Below are 20,552 nucleotides of genomic sequence, written 5' to 3'. Positions count from 1 at the left end.
AGGGTTTTGGACAAGCAGTAAACAGTGACTGACTAGGCTAGAGATTTAGTACCACTGTTAAACACAAATCTACACTTAAAAAGAAAAACAAACCCCCAAAAATCCCAAATACAACAAAAATACCACTGCACATAGAAGAGGGAAGGGGGGCAAGAAACTAGTGTTCCAAAAGTCAATATTGGTTTCTTTTCCAGCAAAATTATTACCCCAAGACACGAATACTGAAATGAAAAATAGCAAATATATAATCATTTAGCTCTGTGATTGAAACCATCAGTTAACTTCCTTAAACTGTACACTGCATTACACATTCTATTACAGAGAATGTTTATGCACCATAGTAATTTCTCACAGGCAGAGAATACTCCATGAAAATAGATACAAACAAACGCTATTATTATAAAGTGGCGCAGGTAAATTCTGGACCAAAACACTATTTAAACAAGATCAGATAACTCAACAGTATTCATGCAAACTTACAGGTTTATATCAAAAGACTTATCCTAAAAAAACCCAAGAAAAGAATTTATAATACCTACCCAACTTGTATTTGTACTCCAGCAGCTGCTGAAATTGCAAAAGGAATACCCAAACCTAACTTTCTACATCTCTCAGTCTACCCCAATTCTTATAGTAGAAATAGGGAAAACAGTTCTTACGAAGAAAAATAATTGATCCAAAGTGCTTTCCTGAAGTTAAAAAAAATACCGGAGTGAACCACTAAAAAACCTTCCAAATTCGTAATTTATTTGATCATTATATACCACAATTCATTCTCAGGCCAATTGTTGAAATTATTTATCCTCCATAAAATATGGAAGGCTTTATAGTCTAGAATGCAACACCTTAAAGAAGGGAAAAGAATGGTTATCTTTTTAAAATAAATAAATTTATAATAAAATAAACCAAACATTTCCCATTTTACCCATGCACAGCTGCAGAAGAGACAAACATGCTGTGTGAATTTTGATCTAGGCTTTTAGGGAATATAATAAGTGACTGGAAAATAAAGTACAATGGAAGAGAACCGTGACGACTTTTTATGTCCCCCTACATTCGGTTACCCTTGAAGGCATTTTGAGCTGCACTGGTTGCTGCTGTTGATGCGGCGTTGGCTGCAGCGGTTTGTACAGTTTTGTTGGACATCACTCCTGTTGCAAACTCCTGCTGCGCCTTCTCAAAACTAGCACCAGTCGTGCGGTAGAGACCATGCACCTAGGCAGGTGGAAAAGCAGTGAAAAAACAGTGCTGAGCCTTCCATTTTTTGGTAGACTAACAACAAAGTCTCAAACACGAAGCAGAGCTGTGTGGTGGGGAAATCTGTTTGCTCATGTGTTTGGGTGGATCCAGAAATGAGTAAACGGACTTTTTTTTCCACAAACCTACAACTTTTGACTGCCCTGCTGCATGCACAGTTTGACTGTCGGAATACGTGTAACTTTTTGCAAGTTCAAAGGGGTCTTATACGTCTTTACTAAAATGTGTGTGGTATCTACTGTCTGAAATAACGTATTTAAATACACAAACAGGCTGCATCCTTAGCATAATGCAGGGCTCATTGCTTGCAAAAATGTCTCCTGTCTCAATTTGTATACAACTTGTCATACTCATTAAAAGAGTTAGTAAGTGTGCACATTAAAAAAAACAGCAGCAATCAAAAACCAAAAAAGTAGTTTTGAATCCACTGTGTCAATAACATTTTGGTGAACTTTTTTCTACATCAATTTTTAGAAACATTTTAATTTCTCTGATTGATACGGTTACAAGAACAAGCTAAGCTACGACTGAATATTAAAAAGTATAAAATATCCTAATAATGCAGATATGTATCTGCTAAACTAGTGTGATGACCAATAGCTCTGCATAACAAGCAGAGGTATTAAACAATATGACTTACAAACTAAACAACATGGTACATACTCTTCAGTACAACAAAAAATGAAATCCTGAGTAACTTCCAATTACCTGAGTATTAAAATTAAAATGCTATTTCTGACTTATATTCAATGAAGTCACAATAAAATTGTCAAATAATATTGCAAAGACATTTTCATTCAAGTGTAGCAGGAAAATTAATGTTGTAACTTTTTTCTTTGTTACAAATGTGACTATTTCTCATCCATAAAGATATACCAGGTCACATCTGAGTATGCAGGTTTTTGAAAAGAATCCAGATGCATACCGTAGGAAGCGTGTAAAAAAAATGTGCTCCACCGTAGTTTTCTTGCTTGTTTCTTTGTCCTGTACCTCAGTATTTATGCAGAAAACAAATGAGAAGGGACATCTCCAGGCAACGCTTAGAATTTCTAGCTTACTGTAAACAGGCCAGAAGAGTGGCCTATTATTTATGTGTAAAGTAGGTGACAATCTTTAAGCATAACTGTAACTGAGGCTGAATTACTAGAATTGCCAGCACATCATCAGAAGAATTCTCAGTTACATTTTATCTAAACAACATCAAAAACTTACTAGCACGCTAGTATCTAAACTTAGGTCTTCTGGATGGAAATTCATAAAAAGGAACCAAGGGAAAAAAGCATCTTTCTTTGAGCTTTCATGCTACACAAGCATTAATTGGCAACAAAATGTTACAATAATAGAAGCAGAGAAATAAAAATCCTTTTCTGAGGTGCCAGGCATCTCCCTTTTCTATTGATTTTAATGGGAATGATTTTGGTAAGAGCCGAAACTTAGCAATCATTTGAATCACACTTCACTCAGCTTGATGAATCACCACAGATTTGAAAATTACAACCTGGCATCTACAGGTACAATCATAGTGTCCAGTGCATTCACCTACCCCTTCATTGTGAGTTTACCTCCTGATTTCTCTTATTCAGAGCTATCCTTCCCCATTTTAGTTTGCAGAAAATATGGGCATTGTACAAACAGCATTTCCTAACTCCACAACAGCATAAGTAAAAAAGTACAATTGTTAATAGGTAAGGGACACCTCCAAGAATATCATTTAATCCCCATTACTTTGTGAGAGAGTACCTCTCAAGCAGCAAAGCAAAATCCAGGTCAAACACAGGAAAGAGAAGAGGGGAATAATATGTAACTCACCTTTTTAAACATAACTAATGAGATAACAGCAGATGCTGTGAAAAGTGCAGCTATGATTATCATCATAATGCCAACGGGAATACTCTTATTAAGACCAGTAAGAGATGAAATCCACCCACTGAAGGAAAAAGAAAGGACAAACTTTACTAGCACAGCACATGAACCATTCAACCACAAGTATTCACATCAAGGGAAGCTTTATAACTTCCTGGTTCTGATCAACTTTGAATATTTTTGAAGAAAAAGTCATGGGAATTTTACGTAAGCATATTTTGGTTCTATAATAAACTTTTAGAGCTTATTTTCTATTTTTCCCAATGCATGCAGTGAAACTATATGAAAAATTACAGTAAAGATTATTATCCTTGAGCAGAATTGTGAAGAAATTAGAGAGTTGCTCATCAACTTTTTGCTTTTTTTTTTTGTCATACTGTCATTTCAGACTGATTTAAGACTACATGATTTCATGGAAGAGAAAATGTCCCTAAAAAGATAGCTTCTAACTTCTTTAAATATAAAATGAAAACATGCCACACACACAGAGCTTCTATGTGGGAAGACTCATTTAATTGTAGCCACGCAGTAACGCTTTCTCAATTGAGGTTAATATGATAATTTTTTGAAGTAGATAGCATCAGATTAACTAATAGAAAAGATCGCTGTATCGGTATCTACTTCAAACATTTCCTCATTCTTCAAAATTGAATCACCAATAGAAAAATACAGTATCAAACTTGAAACCACAAAAAGCAGGCTGCCTTAATAAAAATAAAACATTAAGATGGAAAAGATTCTTCCACAGAAAAAAAAGCAAAAAATTTCCGTAAACCCAAACAACCTTAAAACTTTCCTCTACCTGTTTCAAATTGCTTTGACATCCCCTATGTCCAACTGGACTCTACCACAAAACTCCAAAATCCAAACTGTAATTAGCATTTTCTGATGATCTGGCTACTTTTCATACCCCTTCCCCAGGTATCCTTAAAAGTACACTCCACATACTTGGAGAGTTGGCCCTCTAAAATACTTTTTTATTTTGTTAATGTCAATCAATTTATCTACAAAAAAGCAAAATAGCAGATTCAAGAGCAAAAATAATAAAACAGGATCTTTCCTTACACTACAGTTGCAAAGCAATGCTGTTTTGTCTGCCTTACGTATGTTTGGAGGTTAGCAGCAAAAAGCACTGATACAGAGAAGTGCCACTACCCAGCTATAGTACCGCCAGTCATAGCTCTCCATGCTACCAGCTGGCTACTACAACCATGCTTTTAGCTAATTCAAGTTTGTTGTTTTTTTTTCCAAGGACGGTGACTGATTCCCAATAGCTTTTCCTTGTAAAATCTAAATACTAGACCTCGAAGACTCAAATAAAAGATAATATACATAAAAGCTTCATGTAAAAGCTTATATACTTGCAAGCATCAAAAAGAAAAATCAACTATTACAGAATAAGGAGTTGACTTGGACAAATGAGCTTTTCAAATAATATCAAAAATATACCACTATATTCACCCAAATACATTGTTGACTGATTCTTCAAATTTTAGCCATAAATTTCCTTAACAAGTAGTAAGTATAAGTAGAAATAACTAATGATACAAAATAATATGCAAAGAGTATATTATTGCTGTCTAAATTATTTTCGTTTTCTCTAAGTTTTGCTTATGTCTTTATCTTAAACATAGAGCAAGTAACATCTCCACACACCACCAAAATAGAGGAGGTAATGTATAAAAGAATAGTTCAAAGTTGTTTACATTGAAGGATAAAATTTTGACCAGCCTAATAACAGAAGTACCTCACATTCTTGGGATATGTTTCATCCACTTTTCCTAGTTAAGAGCACTCCAAAAATGCCTTTTTTGAGTGCTAAATGTAACAATTCCAGTGAAGACAAGGGTTTTTTTGAAAAAACACACAGACTGTATTGCAGTTGCTGTATCAAATATGAGTGTTTGTCTTACAGACAGTATAACGCTACAGCAAACAGAATACTCACCAGTTTCCCCATCTTTGAAATCCTGCAGCTTGAAGTACATGTACAGCAAACTGACAGATATATACAAAGAAGAACACAAAGAACCTGAATGAACTGTCACTCCTGAAAGAGGGGGGGAAAAAGATTAAAGCAGCCAGGAAATTAATGACTTTTTGCAAATACTGTAGTACCAATCTAAAATTTTTTTCTGCATTAACCAGAGGAAAAGTGCTTTCATTTATTGGCAGTGACTTGAAGTATCAGTAATTCTGTGCTTTTGCAGTGTGTTTATTTACAAGAGCTGCTCCTTCTTCTTTAATATAGTATTTTTGCCACCTGTACCTCTAACAGAGGTGAGAATAGCAGCAAGATACTATTCCTTAGTGTTCTGTTCAGCACACAGCAGGGCCTCTTAGACTAAACATAGAAGTTTTGCTACAATGCATGAAGAACAGAATTCTGCTCCACTTTCAGACTGAAGTTCACAGTGCTGGCAGGATGAGAAGAAAATATTTTACTTGTAAAAGGAAATAAAATCTAATATGAAATTACTGAAACATAGCACAGACCAGAATACTGAAGCAGCTGTTGCTTAAAACCAAAATATACAAAATAGGTTTGCTGTGTAAATTACTAAAGTGCCAGCCTGACAAAGACTGAAAGTAAAAAAAAACAAATATAAATGTACAGGCAAAATCTCAACAAAGACCTCAACTTACTACTATCAAAACTAACGATCATATGATAATGCTTGCTACCAGAGTTCTAAAGAAAGGAGAAATCACTTAGTTAAGTCACAGAAACAGATTTTGCCATTACTAGCTCTTCCTGCAGAAGGGAGTTTGTTCACTTCTATTTATTCAACCAGTTCAGTTCAATAACTATTTCATTTTCAGCTGAGCAACTGATCGAAAGTTGAATATGCAAGTAGTAGATTTCCTTTTCCAAACAATCAATATTCAGTAAGAAAAGCTATGGATTTACTAGAGAGCAAATGCAAGTTAAACTATATGATTCCTCAGAGATGTGTGGGTACAGCAATACCTCCTTGGTTAGCAAAAAGAAACACCTCATCTAGTCTAAAGGTTACGCTTAACTGCAATTTCTGGCCATCAATCTCTCTCTACAAGAATTAGTGCCTTTTAACTGAGAACATCCTGAATCACTTCAATGTAAAAAAAAAATTCCCAAGAAATACTGTAAGAGTACAGGATTTAGAATCTCCACATGCTGATTTTCACCCAAAAAAAAGTTCAATTTTGCATGCAAACCAACAATTCTATTCTTAAACACAAAGCTACCACACCTCACGCTTGTGAAGTCTGCAAAGATTGCTAAGAGCTAGGAAATATACTAGAGTTTGATTACAATATACCTGCTCTACTCATTCTTAAGAATCTCAGTCTACTTCAATTACAGACACTGCAGGTCACTTAACAATATAAAATTTTGAAGTGTAGAGTTTTAAGAAGTTCACTCAGGAAGCCAAAAATTTAAGACACTCTTAACTATTAACCTACTCAAATTCTTGGTGTGAAGGGACAGAGATTTAATGAGAATTTTCCTTAAAATTGTTCTCAGCCCAATACAAAGTTAAATATTTCCTACAAATATTTTGTCAATGGTAGAAACTATAAATACTTAAAAGGATATTCCATGGTATTCTTAACTATTGCCATCTATGTTTCAAATACAACAACCGAATTAATGGCAAACATACTTCTTGTTTCTAATGAAAGCATATTAAAGGATTATCATAATGATAATCAAGCAAATTCTGGAACGTTAATGCATTTCAACAAGTTTTTAAATATCCTAAGTCAAGCTGAAGTTGTTACCTGAAAGCTCCATAAAGTGGTCTGTACCAGCAGACAAAAGAACAAGGGGTAAAAAGCAAGAACCAGAGAATACTCAATCCAAAATCAACCCCTCGCGTAGCATCAACGTAAAACCAGGCCAAACATCCAAAGATATTAAGAAACAGTGTCACTGTATGGACTGTAGAAGCAAAAGCAAAATAGTCTTAATTAAGTTATGTTTATACAGTAAATTATTACAACTGTTAAAGTAATACCCAAACTGAGCATTTTTAAACAAAACATCAGCATGCTGACAATAAATCAATACCCTCAGCAATAAGATGATTTTTATATAGTTTTCTAACTTTCAGGTAAACCCTGTATTCACAAGTGAAAGTACGGAACATGAAAATTCAAGTACTATCAGGTATATGGTGAAGGAAAAAATCCTGTCATAAAAATAAAACATTTTCAAACTTAAAATGATGAAAAAAGAGGTTTCCACAGCTGCAAGAATTGATACTTTTTCTGCAGTAATAACTGGATACAGATATTTAACAGACTACTGACTATTTTTTGAGACAGCTTATAAATTATATAAAACGCATCATAAATTTAGCACTGTACATTCTAATTTGAAAATAAAAATTAAAAAAAAAAATCTTTCAATGCAAAGCTCTTTGCCTTCCATGTAATAAAGCAAAAAACCCCACTTAGTAAAAATGTTTCTCAGTAAAACAAGATCTGCAAGAAGCTGTTCTAGATGCTTTCATACATACTGCATATTCAAATATTTCTTATAACATTGGTCTTAAATATCTGCCTTTTTGGTGCTCCGTTCTTAGCTCAATACTAGCATTTTCTCATTGGCAGACCTTGTTACAGGTTAACTATTGAATTTCTACTAAAGAAAATGCATTGGCATTATGACTTCACATATATTTAGTTCTTAGAACACATATTATGACTTCAAATATATTTAGATCTTAGAACAGAAAAAAGATACAGCAGTATTAAGAAACATTATAACTACTACCTTCATGCTATCTGGCACAGAAGTTAGTTCTGCCAGACTTAAAAGATGAACATGAATTTCTGTCTTTTTTCAGCAATAACCAGTGATTCAGGAGTGATTTTGCTATCTCAGAGGACAGTTTCCGTCCTTGTAGATCAGGATAAAGTAGGGTATTTATAATTGAGAGTGCACAAGCTGCTCCTTGCAGCAATAATTTTTTATTTAAGTTCAGAGAAACATTTTAGTCATTCTACTGGAAGGTAAGGTTAACAGAAGAACTGGCAAGATAATACAGATTCTGAAAAAAAGACTCCTCAAACTCTTTGCTGCCCTCTTAACTAGTATTTAAATAAGCCCTAAATCAACTTAGTGGGAAAAAATCCCAAAGCAAAATGCCCACATCATTGCATGAAAGGCTGATGAAACTCAGAACATTTCCCTCAGACAAATCATATTTTCCTCTAAGAGTCACCAGAAACAGAAAACTTTGTACTTTTAAATAAAAAGCATTTAATGCATCTGCATATCTTAGCACTGTTCCAAGAGGTCAGCAAAAACAACTCATTTCAGAATTTGTGTGTGTATGCCTCATAAAGCACAGCAAAGAATACAAATCCAAATTCCTGCTTTCCTTTGATAAACATGAGAAAGCTTACTAAGAGGTATTCTTTCTTCTTCTAGTCAATACTGGAAAACAGGGAGACCCCCCTAGATTACTACAAACATCTACATTATGGTGGAGTTTGAACTTTCCAAAATCACTACTTTTTCTGTAATTGCAGTTATGATAACAGGAACAGTTTTAAAAGAATACCATCAGTGCAGAAGAGGGTTAAAACGTCACACCTGCTATTGATACTTAATAGCACAATAAAACCAGTAACATAGGGGTCTACTTCATTACTGTCATGGACAATCTCAGCTGTAAAAACTGCCTATTAGCAAGCCACAGATGAAGACACGGGACTTCACTGACAATTCTCCCTTCGCTCCACTTGCCCTTCTCTCTGCCTGCTGCAAGGTACAGAAAGGCATTTGTTCTTTGAGCCAACACCTTCACTAAGTGACCTAAATAAGCTTTGCTGTTGTATGAACAGACAGGTGTTTTTATGTTCAGGGTAACGGCTTTAAGTACGTCCCATCTACTTGCCTCTTCAAATTAAACCATGATACAAGTTGTTAGAAGATAATGACCACCTGGGGGCTGAAATGACCTAAGGCTTTGGCCGAAGTCTACAACACGCAATGTCTATATGACAGTAACTTCACAGCTATACCAATACACTACTCAGTGTGAACCCATCTAAAAAAGCCTTCTCCTAGTTCAGCTGTGGAAGCAGTTGAGGTTAAAAAAAAAAAAAAAGGGCATTCATGGCAGAATAAGAGTGAACAATGGGAAATTACAGTAGTTTAATAAATATTCACACTCAACTTCATTTTTATTAGTGTAAACCTCCTTGTACAGAAGAATCCTACTTAGATATACATTCCCTGTCTTAATTAACTACACTTTATCATCCATTAATGTTTGAAAGTGAATTGTAGATAAAGACCACAAGCTGCACTGATGCTATTTGGCATCTACATTATTGAGACGATTATTTTGCCGTCCCATTTGGGACTGTATGAACATAGATTATTGTACTAAGTTTCATTTTAGTAATGTTTTATTGATGGTGTTCTTGGGAAACGGAAGTCTTCACTAGGACACATGACAAAAGAATGCGCTTCTTCCCAGGAACCAGCTGGACCGTCACCCTGTAAGGGACTGCCTCAAGGGGAAGGGGATGCCTACAAAATGGAGGGTTTTGAAGCCACAAGGCAACTGACAAGTGAGGACAAACCTGGTGAAGTTTGATCACACACAACCTTGGAGCACAAAGTAGCTTGAAATGTAGTTTAGGCTTTTGTTCCTTGTCTGTTCTGCTCTTTTTGGAGAGGGGGCGGGTAAGACGTGCAAACATGCCTCACAAATGACAGAAGTATTTTCCATAGGAAAAAAAATATTCTAAACCAGGCTTAGATCAGCACATAACATAAGCACATGCTATCAAAAATATGAAGGTGGTTTTTTTCCTCTACACAGTAGATCAGGACTTCAGCTAAAATATTTGACACAGTCCACATTGTAAAATTCTTGACACTACACACTAAAAAACCCACAATAATATCCAGTGGACCAAGCAGTGAATCTGTAAGACAGCAACCAAACAGTCAGACTTCTAGAAAACATAACCTACAAAGAAAGGCTGAGTAAACTATGCTAATTTAGCCACAAGGAGACAACTAACGGGGATAAATGTGTTCTCCATAACAACAGTGGACAGAACACGGAAGATCAAACACAGGAAGGGAGAATTAAATTATATACTGGGAAACGTCTTCTAATGATAGAAGACAGCAACACACTAGAACAGGCTTGGAGGGAGTTTATGAAATGCCCATCCTTGGAGGTTCTCAGGAACAGGCAGAACAACCATCAACACAGACTGATATAGGTACTATTGATCGTATCCTCAGACAGAAGGATGGATGAGATGAAACTCTCCTAAACAGAAAAAATACCATAAAAGTTGGCACTTTAGGGTATTATTTTTCTACCAGAATCTACAGTTTAAGTCATTGGTCTTTGAAAACCTTTAAAAGTCTTGTTCATAAAAAATGGAAACATTCACAACCTACATAAAGTAACAAACCCAAATGCCACAAAAGCTTTCCAAGAGATTAAGCAGCTCTTTGGTTTGTAACTTCAAATAAGAAATATTCTTCGAAAATCAGTACTGCTCATTTTGTACACGCTATCAGCCTGTGGGGAAGGCAGCTGGAAAACACAAGCTTTTGAGCCAAAAATTTTTGGTGTTAGATACAGGTCAAGAGACATGGGACATTTCACTACTAACAGCATAGAAAGATCTAAAAAGTAGTGCTCAGTGCTGAAGAGCCAGGAAAACTGTCATTCTATCTGCAAGCCACTAAAATAGCAATGGTCACAAAACCAAGATAAAACAGAAAAGCTCCACTGGCAGCTGACAGAAGCCATTGCTAATTGATTGCTTAGTTCAAAAAAACATGGGAGCACTCAGTCAGTTAAAAAAAAAAAAAAGCTCTCCCCAGGGGAAAAAAACAAAAAAATTAGTGCAAAGATAAAACTACATCAGGGAATCAGAAAACTGTGACTTCTGATACAAATAGAGAAAAGATGGATGAATTCATGGAATAGGGATACAGACAGACTTGTTTTCTCATGAGATAAAGAGCATATAGACCTGAAACAAGTAAAAAAGTTTCCTCAGATACATAAAGACCAAGAATAAGGATATAAAAAATGCTACTAACCACAGAAGCACACAGAAAACTGAAACAGAAAGGTTTGTTCCTAGGCCTGCTAAAAAGGAAGAGGAAAACTAATCTACTTTACAAAGTGCTGAGCACACAGTACTAGATTTATCCAAATGTGACTATGTTCACAGAACCCCTAGGCCTTACAAGACCTAGGAAGTTCCGGAAGTGGAAATAAAACGTAGAGTAGACCAGCAAGCAGAAGCAGGCTGGTTTGCTACAGTAATAAGTGCCTCCACTGAGGACGCATAGCCACTCTAATGAAAAATGAGCCAAACCATGTAGATACGATGCTGGGAAAGAAGAGTCACGAGGACTGATTCACCAGCCAGCCCTAAGGCATGGAGTTCTGTTCTCAATCTTTTTTTTTTTAAAGCCTGAAATAGATTTTGTCTTTCTTTTCCTTTATTATGCCCTTTTCCTTCCTTCCTGGGTAATCCCTAAGTCAGAGAGTACTAGAGCTAAAGAAGGAAAAGAGCAAGAGGACTCAGTTAAAATCTCAGTCTACCTAGAAGAGAATCTGTCATGTTAGCATAAAAGCACAATGCCTATATATTTTGAAATACTGTAACATTACTGCTTCCTTTATTTATTGGCTAAGAAGGAAAAAGAAAAACAGTACTAATATTCTAATTCTCACTGCCCAACTTCACTCTGTGTTTGAAACATACAGCACTTTCAGAACTCAGTCCTGCAAATGGCCAGAATTAGTAACTATCCTAAAATTTTGGAGTACTTGATCTTAGATTTCATATAAATCTTAAATGTCTGTCAGATTTATGAGAGTGACTAGTCACACATTCTGCAGTGGATTTAGTTGCTTATTTGAAGATTAATGACCCAGCAATGAATATAGAAAGCTGTGGATTATGATGAAGTGGAATTCACTTGATTCAATACTGACTGCTCATTTTATGTGTTTCAATTACATGGTTCAATCACAGTAATAAAATTACCAGATTAATATGTAAAATTAGAGATTTGCTAACTAAATCTGAAGCCCTGAAAAAAACACAGAAAAGTTCTGAAATTCACATTCCCTTAGTATGCTAAAAATATATTAACGGCATCAAAGCACCTAAACCTTTGGAATTTCCTCAGTCTCAGAGTAATTATTAGGCTCTCGTCACACTCAGTGGACAAGGCAGAAGAAACAAATGTTCTGGCATTTGTACATTTGGTTCATCCAGCATTTCTCCAGTCAAAACAGAGCACCTGAATGAGGGCAAAATTAACCCCACAAAGATGGTGTAGCGTGTTCTTGGTGTACAAAGGGTAGTTTTAACATGGACTGATTCTTCGGCTAATTTATTTTACAGTTTTTTTAAATAGACTAAAATGATACTAAGTCTCCACTACAGACTAAAAACTATACTAAACTATATAAAACTATGTATATTAAAGCAAATGGATATTATACTTCTTAAACTCACAAGTCTATTAACAGTGATTGTGAATTATATTTCTTAATATATAAGCTGATTTTAAAAACAGTAAAATTATTTCTAAGTTAATAAATGGTCAAAGCTCATTTTACAACAACAGAGATACTTAAACCAGAAAACTGCAATATATCAGAACCAAATTGCCTTAGGATAATCCTCCTCCTTTTTTTCTGTGGAAGTTTCTATGAAATAATTCAATACTTCTAAAATTGAAGCTAACAAAAAAATTTCACTTCAACATTTGACTTCTGGATTTAAAACAATTTCTTGTTACAGATGTTACAAAAGCCAAAGTAGCAGGTATGTATCATCAAGTTTGAATAGGCACTTTTTTTTTCTTTTAAAAAAAAATACTTACACATCCACAAATAGTACATAATCTTTACTGTCTTCTGGAATTCTACAGGAATGTCTACAGAAAAGTCCTGGTAGAAACAAGGACCTACTGGAAAATTCTCAGGAAGAGGCGGCCAGTTATTTTTTCTACCTGCAAAACAGAAAAAAAAAAAAAAAGAGCTTTATAATATAGTTTTAATCTCTGTATACTAGAAAGAGATATGCATTTGAACTTGTTCAAATTGTTTTATGCATGAGTTTCACAAGCGTATGGATAACTTGGGCTACCAAAACCCAAGAGTTTTATCAGCAATCCTCACACAATACTGAAAAAAAGCTTCAGAAATAAAATACAATGAAGTGCAGACAGATCAAGGAAAGTACAATATTTTATCTACTTAAAAGACTAAGCAGGCACCTGACAGTTCATATAAAGTAATGAGAAAAGAGAATTCTTCACAAAACAAGCAGATATGGGCAGAAAAACAATTTCTTGACTTTTAAATGCATGTTTCCCTAAAGTCCCACCATACTCACATACTTCGTTGAACACAAAGACGGGGGACTGAAAAGCATTCTTCATTCTCAGAATCCTGATATTTTTAACACCAGGCTATCTCTAACACTTTGAACTACTTCCCAATATAGTTTACAGTCAAAGCTTTACCTAAAAGCCCATAAGCCTCAAGAAAGGCAGCTATTGAAATGGTCTAAACCACCTTTTTGTTACAAGAAGATGCCCTACAGCATCATTGTAATTTGATACAGTTGTGTGACAGAGTGAGGACACCACAAAGGACACAGTATCAGACACTTGGATTGTATGCTGATCTGCTCACAGAACAGAGCATACGTTCTGCCGAACACAAGTCATACCAAGCACAGACTCAGAGATTCAACTGAAATAATAACTGCAACAAACCTTTACCATAGCATTTCAAATTCTGGATGCAAGAGACACATTAACGACCATGTTCCAAAAGTGGAGCTGAACTAGAGACTAACCTAAAGGCACCTTTATTTGAAATTCTGACAAGATTTTGCTTGCAATTTCTATCTTCAACCATATCTTTACTAGCAGTTCATCTGGTAAGAACAGAAACCTTGAAAAGCTTACATACTTGCATTATTTCCTATTTGCTTCCCCACTCAGACAAGATGAAGCTGTCAGTTCTGTCCAAACAGGTCTAAAGCACTGAGTACCCGTTAAGTTTTCTGCCTCTTCTACTGAAACTTTCATCAAGCCTTTCAGAGCAGGGGATTGGCAGAGGGAGCATACAGAAGGTAATCAAGTAATATTCCCATCCATATTAAAAACTACTTTGAGATTTCTTATGTGAAAAATACCTGGTAATAATTCAGATCTTCATTCCACAGTATATGGTTATCTCTCTCAGGATTGATAGTTTCAAGAAAGAGTTATGGAAAAATTCAGGTATCTTATAATAATTCAAGTTATTATTTATGAATTGTATTTCATGCGCTTTCCCGCTGCTGTGGTACAGATTTAAAAATTTTCAGCTAAGACTGAAAGACAGCTTGGTGAGATGGTTTGAGATCAAAAACCAAGTGGTCTTTTCCTATATACACTTTGGATACTCATATTCCAAGATTGTATCTTGATAAGCAAAGAGCTAGCTCAGAGTTACTTCATTCAATACAAGTTACCACCTCAAGGCCTATTAACATAACTTCAATGGCATGCCTATACTATGAATGCAGACACCCCCAAACTAGCTTCATGCAAGCACAGAAAGGCATTTCCAGGCATGCCCAAATGAACTAGCTGAAATAGGAAGCAGCACACTTTAATTAGCTCAAATGCAATGCTGCACAGGACCTGAGCAGAGAAGACTGAAGGCATCAAGGTGAGCTGACCTACCAGCTTGAAGATCTTTGCACTGTAGTCAACTGTGTACGACGACATTGTCCTAGATGTGCAGCCAGCATCTTAAATTGAATGCAAATAGCTAGAGTATTGCAAAAGACCCTGTTCTCCAATCAAGACAACTCTACAGTGTTTCCAAAAGAGTTGAAATGAGTGTGCAAAAGAAAAAAAAAAACCAAAACAAAAAAAGAAAAGAGTATTTTTCTCCTCAGTCACAATATACAATTCCTGATTTGCAGCATCTTTTACACAGTCATTTGGTAAAAAACTAGTATCTTCTTTAAAGCTTTAAGAGCTCTCTCTTCTCTGTTCAGCCTTCCTAAAGAATCCTTTAGATTCTTCATGGATTCTTCAAGCACTTTGATGTGAACAACTGCAACCTAATAACAAATACCCATTTTAGAAATATCCTGAACCATACATGGGTATCATCTGTTCCCTAAGATACAGATGAACAAAACTGTCCCTAAAACCTGGAAGAGAAAAGTAATCAATCCAGACCATCCATATAAGTTAGTGAAATCAGATGAAGGGCAATACATGGAGAAGGAAATGAAAAAACAACCAAAAAAATCATTATCTGGGAGAAGAGGTACAGGAATTTAATAGAGAGATTGAAAAGAACAAATACTGAGAAAATAAAAATGGTTTAATGAAGGGACAATATCACCATGATTCTTTTCCTTAGAAGAACAGCAATTCCCCATTCCCAGATCCTAGCAAATGACTGGCATATGACTGCTCTCTACAGCCTCCTGGGGAGGGGAAGTGGAGAGGGAGGTGCTGAGCTCTTCTCCCTGGGATCCAGTGATAAGACATGTGGGAATGGTTCAAAGCTGCACCAGGGGAGGTTTAGTCTGGACATGAGGAAGCATTTCTTCACCGGGAGGGTGGTCAAACACTGGAACAGGCTTCCTAGAGAGGTGGTTGGTGCCCCAAGCCTGTCAGTGTTTAGGAGGCATTGGGACAATGCCCTTAATAACATGCTTTAACTTTTGGTCAGCCCTGAATTGGTCAGGCAGGTGGACTAGATGATCATTGTAGGTCCCTTCCAACTGAAAATATTCTCTTCTGTTCTATTCTATAAAATTCCCTGAGAATTTGAATTACTAAGCAATTATGCACTCTGGAATTGTACCACTGCATATTCAAAAAAAACCAGCATATGTGGAAATACACCAGTCAGAATTCTAGATACAAGTGAAAAGACCACGCAAAGTCAACCTCGCACACAGTGTTTTGTTTTCTTTTTTTTCCTAACTTCAGTCTGAAGTTCTTCCTTTTGAAAAGGAATATTCCCATAGATCTACTTCTAGCAAAATATCTTCAGCTAAGAGGATGTAAATCTTCTCATTTGTGAAACTGCTGAACAAAAACTGATGGTTTTGCAAAGCACACTTACAGTTTGTGGCAAAATGAGACACTGATCTTGACTATGGGTTCCAAAGTGTCATATGAAAAATTAATAAAAGATTAATAATAGAATAGATTTTTCTGCTATTTGCATAGAGTATTATGTCTGTAACATAGCAAAAGGTAAGAAAATGTTTCAAAACAGTAAAGTTATCCTACAGCTATAAACACTGACAGAAGAGAAATCAAAGAGATGTTACTTATGAAGTTACTTTTACTTCTCAAAATGCTCCATTTCTATTCAACAGTATTAGATACTACCGTAGAATAAAAATAGCTGATAGCAGAGAGTAACATGTAACACAGGCCACATTTAAAATTCTTACAGTGAAAATCCGCAAAGGACAGGCCAGTTTTTATTCACTGTATGCATTGTCTCAAGAGAGATAAACTTTCTTTTCCTGAAGAGATTATAAACCCCCCTCTTTGATCTGTTTCACAATGTTGCTGTAAAACTAAAACAGTTTCTAAGAAAAAGTGAAAGTTCTGCAATTCAAAGGAGTATTTTTTTCATGCATACCCCCCTGCTGATTGAGATTCTGCATTTCCCTTTCTCTGCGATCTAGTTCAGCTGCTTTTCTTTCCAGTTCTTCTTGACGCTTTAGCAGTTCTGCCTGGGCCAAGGCATGCTCCTGAACAAAACAAGCATCATTAGATATTGATAAAAAATACGAACACAAAATAAATACTCCAAGTCTGTTTTCTATAATTAAGCATCTCCAGTAACGGATGAAGACTGACCTAATATTGCATGAATTCATGCATTAACCGATTACTTAAAGGTAGTTTTAATTTTCATAAATCATTAGGAAAGCAATGCTTATTTATAAAAGACATTAATCCAGAAGTGTATTTAAATAATTATAGTTAAAAGGAACGTAGTGCCTGAAAGTTACAGACAAACCTTTGCAATTTGTGTGTAAGCAGGTGATTCTTCTGTTGGTTTCATTATTGCTGGCTGGGTACTGGGTACATTAGGTATTTTCACATTTCCTGGAGGAGGCTAAGAAAACAAGAGACAATTATAGGGACACAGTTTCCTGTTCTAATAAACATCTTTTCATTAACTCTGTAAGAACCAATCTTGTCGTTTTAAAGGAAGTGTTACTGATAAATTGAAAATCTGATATGCTGCCTGCAATACTTAAAACCTTTAGGAAAAAGAAGTTAACTATGTTCTGTGGTGCAGTGTTCTGCTTCTTTGGTTTTACACTGCACTACTTGCCACAAACACACAAGGAATTTTAGGGATCTGCAGAGAGTAAACAGAATTTTAATTTTGTTCAAACATGAATATGAATACAGACAGTTACTGTTTAAGAGAATTGCAGGACTTAACAGTGGTCTATTCATATTCTGAAACATGATGCCATTTATTAGTAATGTCTTCCAGAGCTTTCTACTTAACAAAGGCTTATATCACCTGGGTAACTAAAGAAGCAATGTACTGTATTAAATTTTCCAATTCAAGATCCATAATCTATTGCTTAACTATTCCACCAGTATGTACCATAGTATCTAGTTTCAAGTACCACTGGCAATTCATTCACTTGGTCACTACCTATAAGAATACAGCTTACAAGATGCTTTTAGTAGCTCAGTTTTTTTCTAGTTTCCTTCTTTTTTTTTTTAAATCCTCTCCTCCTTATTCCCATTTGTCATCTTCTCTGACTTTCTCCACATCTCTCTATCATACACAATGTTAACCAGTAGCTACTAAACCAAGGAAAAAACTACCGCCTCGATTGAAGTTATCAACTGAACTTTACCAAAGCAGATCAGTATAGCACTACTATGATATTATTTTATTCTTAAATATGCTTGGGGGGAAACTACAATTCTTTGTGTAGAGCTTGCAACATGAAAGACTTCACTGTTCTGTGATCTTGTAAGACAGAGAACCACTTGTTCCTAATAAGACTAAAATCAAGAACAAAAATACAGTGAGAAGTGTGACATTTTCAATACAAAAGCACCTTAAAGCAGGAATCAACTAAATACAACTAACCTGGCAAATTATGACTTGGCCCAGACTATCTGCATCTTTTCTAACCATCTTTTGAAATGCACAAATGCAATACACTGAGGAGAAAACATCATGCCTGAGTAAACTCCACCTCTGCGTGTGAAATTGCAGCATATCTCAGCAACATCAGCTGATTCCAGCATGTCAAAATTATTCTTCCACCTTACACATCCGCTCCTAAGAGAATACTGAGATATCAGAGAGGTCTCATTTCTCAGAAATGCTTGGTGATTTAAGCTTTTCATCCTAAGAAAGATTACTCAGTGCTGTAGGATGAAGACAACCAAAGGCTAAGTGTTGGGTCCTGCACTTGGGTGACAACAACCCCATGCAACGCTACAGGCTTGGGGAAGAGTAGCTGGAAAGCTGCTCAGCAGAAAAGGACCTGGGGGTGTTGGTCGACAGCCGGCTGAACATGAGCCAGCAGTGTGCCCAGGTAGCCAAGAAGGCCAATGGCATCCTGGCTTGTATCAGAAATAGTGCGGCCAGTGGGACTAGGGAAGTGATTGTCCCCCTGTACTCAGCACTGGTGAGGCCACACCTCGAATACTGCATTCAGTTTTGAGCCCCTCACTGCAAGAAAGACATTGAGGTGCTGGAGTGTGTCCAAAGAAGAGCAACAAAGCTGGTGAAGGATCTAGAGAACAAGTCTTATGAGGAGCGGCTGAGGGAACTGGGGTTGTTTAGCCTGGAGAAAAGGAGGCTGAGGGGAGACCTTGTAACTCTCTACAACTACCTGAAACGAGGTTGTAGCAACATGGGTGTCGGTCTCTTTTCCCAGGTAGCAAGTGACAGGAGAAGAGGAAACGGCCTCAAGTTGTGCCAGTGGAGGTTTAGATTGGATATTAGGAAAAGTTTCTTCACCGAAAGGATTATCAAGCGTTGGAACAGGCTGCCCAGGGAAGCGGTTGAGTCACCATCCCTGGTGTAGACATGGCGCTTAGGGACACGGTTTAGTGGTGGACTTGGCAGTGTTAGGTAAACAGTTGGACTCGATGATCTCAAGGGTCTTTTCCAACCTAAATGATTCTATGATTCTATGAAGCTGGTTAAAGATGGTTAATACTGCTTTTGCTTATGTTGGAGCATTCTGTGATAAGGAAAAAGGCCTGTATGAGAACTCCTACAAAAGCTAGACAACCATCAAGAGTCTTATCATCTTCTGCTTCAAACATAAGATACAAAACCTGCACTAGAGTAACAAAAAGCTACTGAACAAAAACTCTTATGCATTATGCATTGTAGGCCAGAGCAATGCTACAAAAGCCAAAAAAAAAAGTCTGATTATTGTAGCTCTGTGGCTAAAGTAATAACAGCTTTGAAAGCATAACTGATAAGCAGCTGCCTGCTAGACTAATGAGCAAGACTGTTCACAATCTCCAGCAAGGACTCCAGTAGCCTTCCCGTAATACTGTAAAAAGTAATAGTAATATTACCTGTGTAATAGCGTAAAAAGGTGGATTGTCAGGCTAGAAAATATTTGAACAATGAATTCAAAATATTTATCCTTGAAAAACACTTTGTCCAAACAGCCTGCAGTGCTGCTAACGACTGGAACATGCATATATGCTTATGAATAAAGAAACCAATCAGAAAGCTTATTAGAGCTACATAATCAAAGATGTTAGCCAACAGCTTATATGATATATGACGTTAATATAAGGTACTAATTATGTACAAGATTCTTCCAGTTCAGATTTCTACGTTGTTTAGATTCCACTATATGTTAGCTGGCCATCTATAGGGTGTTAGACTTGCTGTCTACTGTACACATAATGACAATTGTGTAAAAGATCCGGTGCCTAGGTAAGAGCCTGCGCTCCCTGGAAGAAATGAGACTACACCAGTGATTTGTAGCAGGGGCTGTGCATCCTGGAATCCTAAGAAAGTCAAGAGGGGCTGGGGAACAAAAGCTGTTAAGGGATGTTTCAAAGGCTACCACTTCCAGCAGACTCTGAGACCTGGGGACTCCTCCTTTACGACTGCTAGAGCCCAGTCCAGCGCACCCTGAGACCCTCTGAGGGCTCTCCATTCCAGGCTGATGGAGACAGCTATTGCTTTCCTGGTTCCAGGTTCAGCTAATAGCAAGTTGAGTGCGTATCCCAGGGACGCACACAAATACACACCCACCAAGGATACGAGGATGGCCAGCTACAGAAACTGCCACAGGTAAGGCACTGCCTTTAACAACATCCCCACATAACACTTATCAGAACTACACAGAACATAGGTACACAGAGTCCT

At 36.5% G+C, this 20,552-nt stretch overlaps 1 protein-coding gene across 3 annotated transcripts in view; it reads right to left on the bottom strand.

Annotated features, from left to right (window-relative positions):
• Positions 1-930: 930 nt before the first annotated feature.
• Positions 931-20,552, bottom strand: part of SCAMP1 (secretory carrier membrane protein 1) — an 86,999-nt gene continuing 67,377 nt past the window's right edge. For all 3 annotated transcript variants that reach the window (XM_050913725.1, XM_050913723.1, XM_050913724.1), the window contains 7 exons: positions 17,187-17,285; positions 16,803-16,914; positions 13,004-13,132; positions 6,886-7,045; positions 5,069-5,170; positions 3,067-3,184; positions 931-1,215 (listed from right to left, as the gene is read on the bottom strand). In XM_050913725.1, coding sequence (XP_050769682.1) covers positions 1,051-1,215; positions 3,067-3,184; positions 5,069-5,170; positions 6,886-7,045; positions 13,004-13,132; positions 16,803-16,914; positions 17,187-17,231 — 831 coding nt within the window. In that variant the 5' untranslated portion in view covers positions 17,232-17,285 and the 3' untranslated portion in view covers positions 931-1,050. The remainder of the gene's footprint in view (positions 1,216-3,066; positions 3,185-5,068; positions 5,171-6,885; positions 7,046-13,003; positions 13,133-16,802; positions 16,915-17,186; positions 17,286-20,552) is intronic.

Source organism: Gymnogyps californianus, chromosome Z (assembly GCF_018139145.2).
Source record: "Gymnogyps californianus isolate 813 chromosome Z, ASM1813914v2, whole genome shotgun sequence".
Taxonomy (NCBI): Eukaryota; Metazoa; Chordata; class Aves; order Accipitriformes; family Cathartidae; genus Gymnogyps; species Gymnogyps californianus.
Note: the sequence above shows the minus strand (reverse complement) of the source record. Positions and strands in the feature narration are given on the sequence as shown.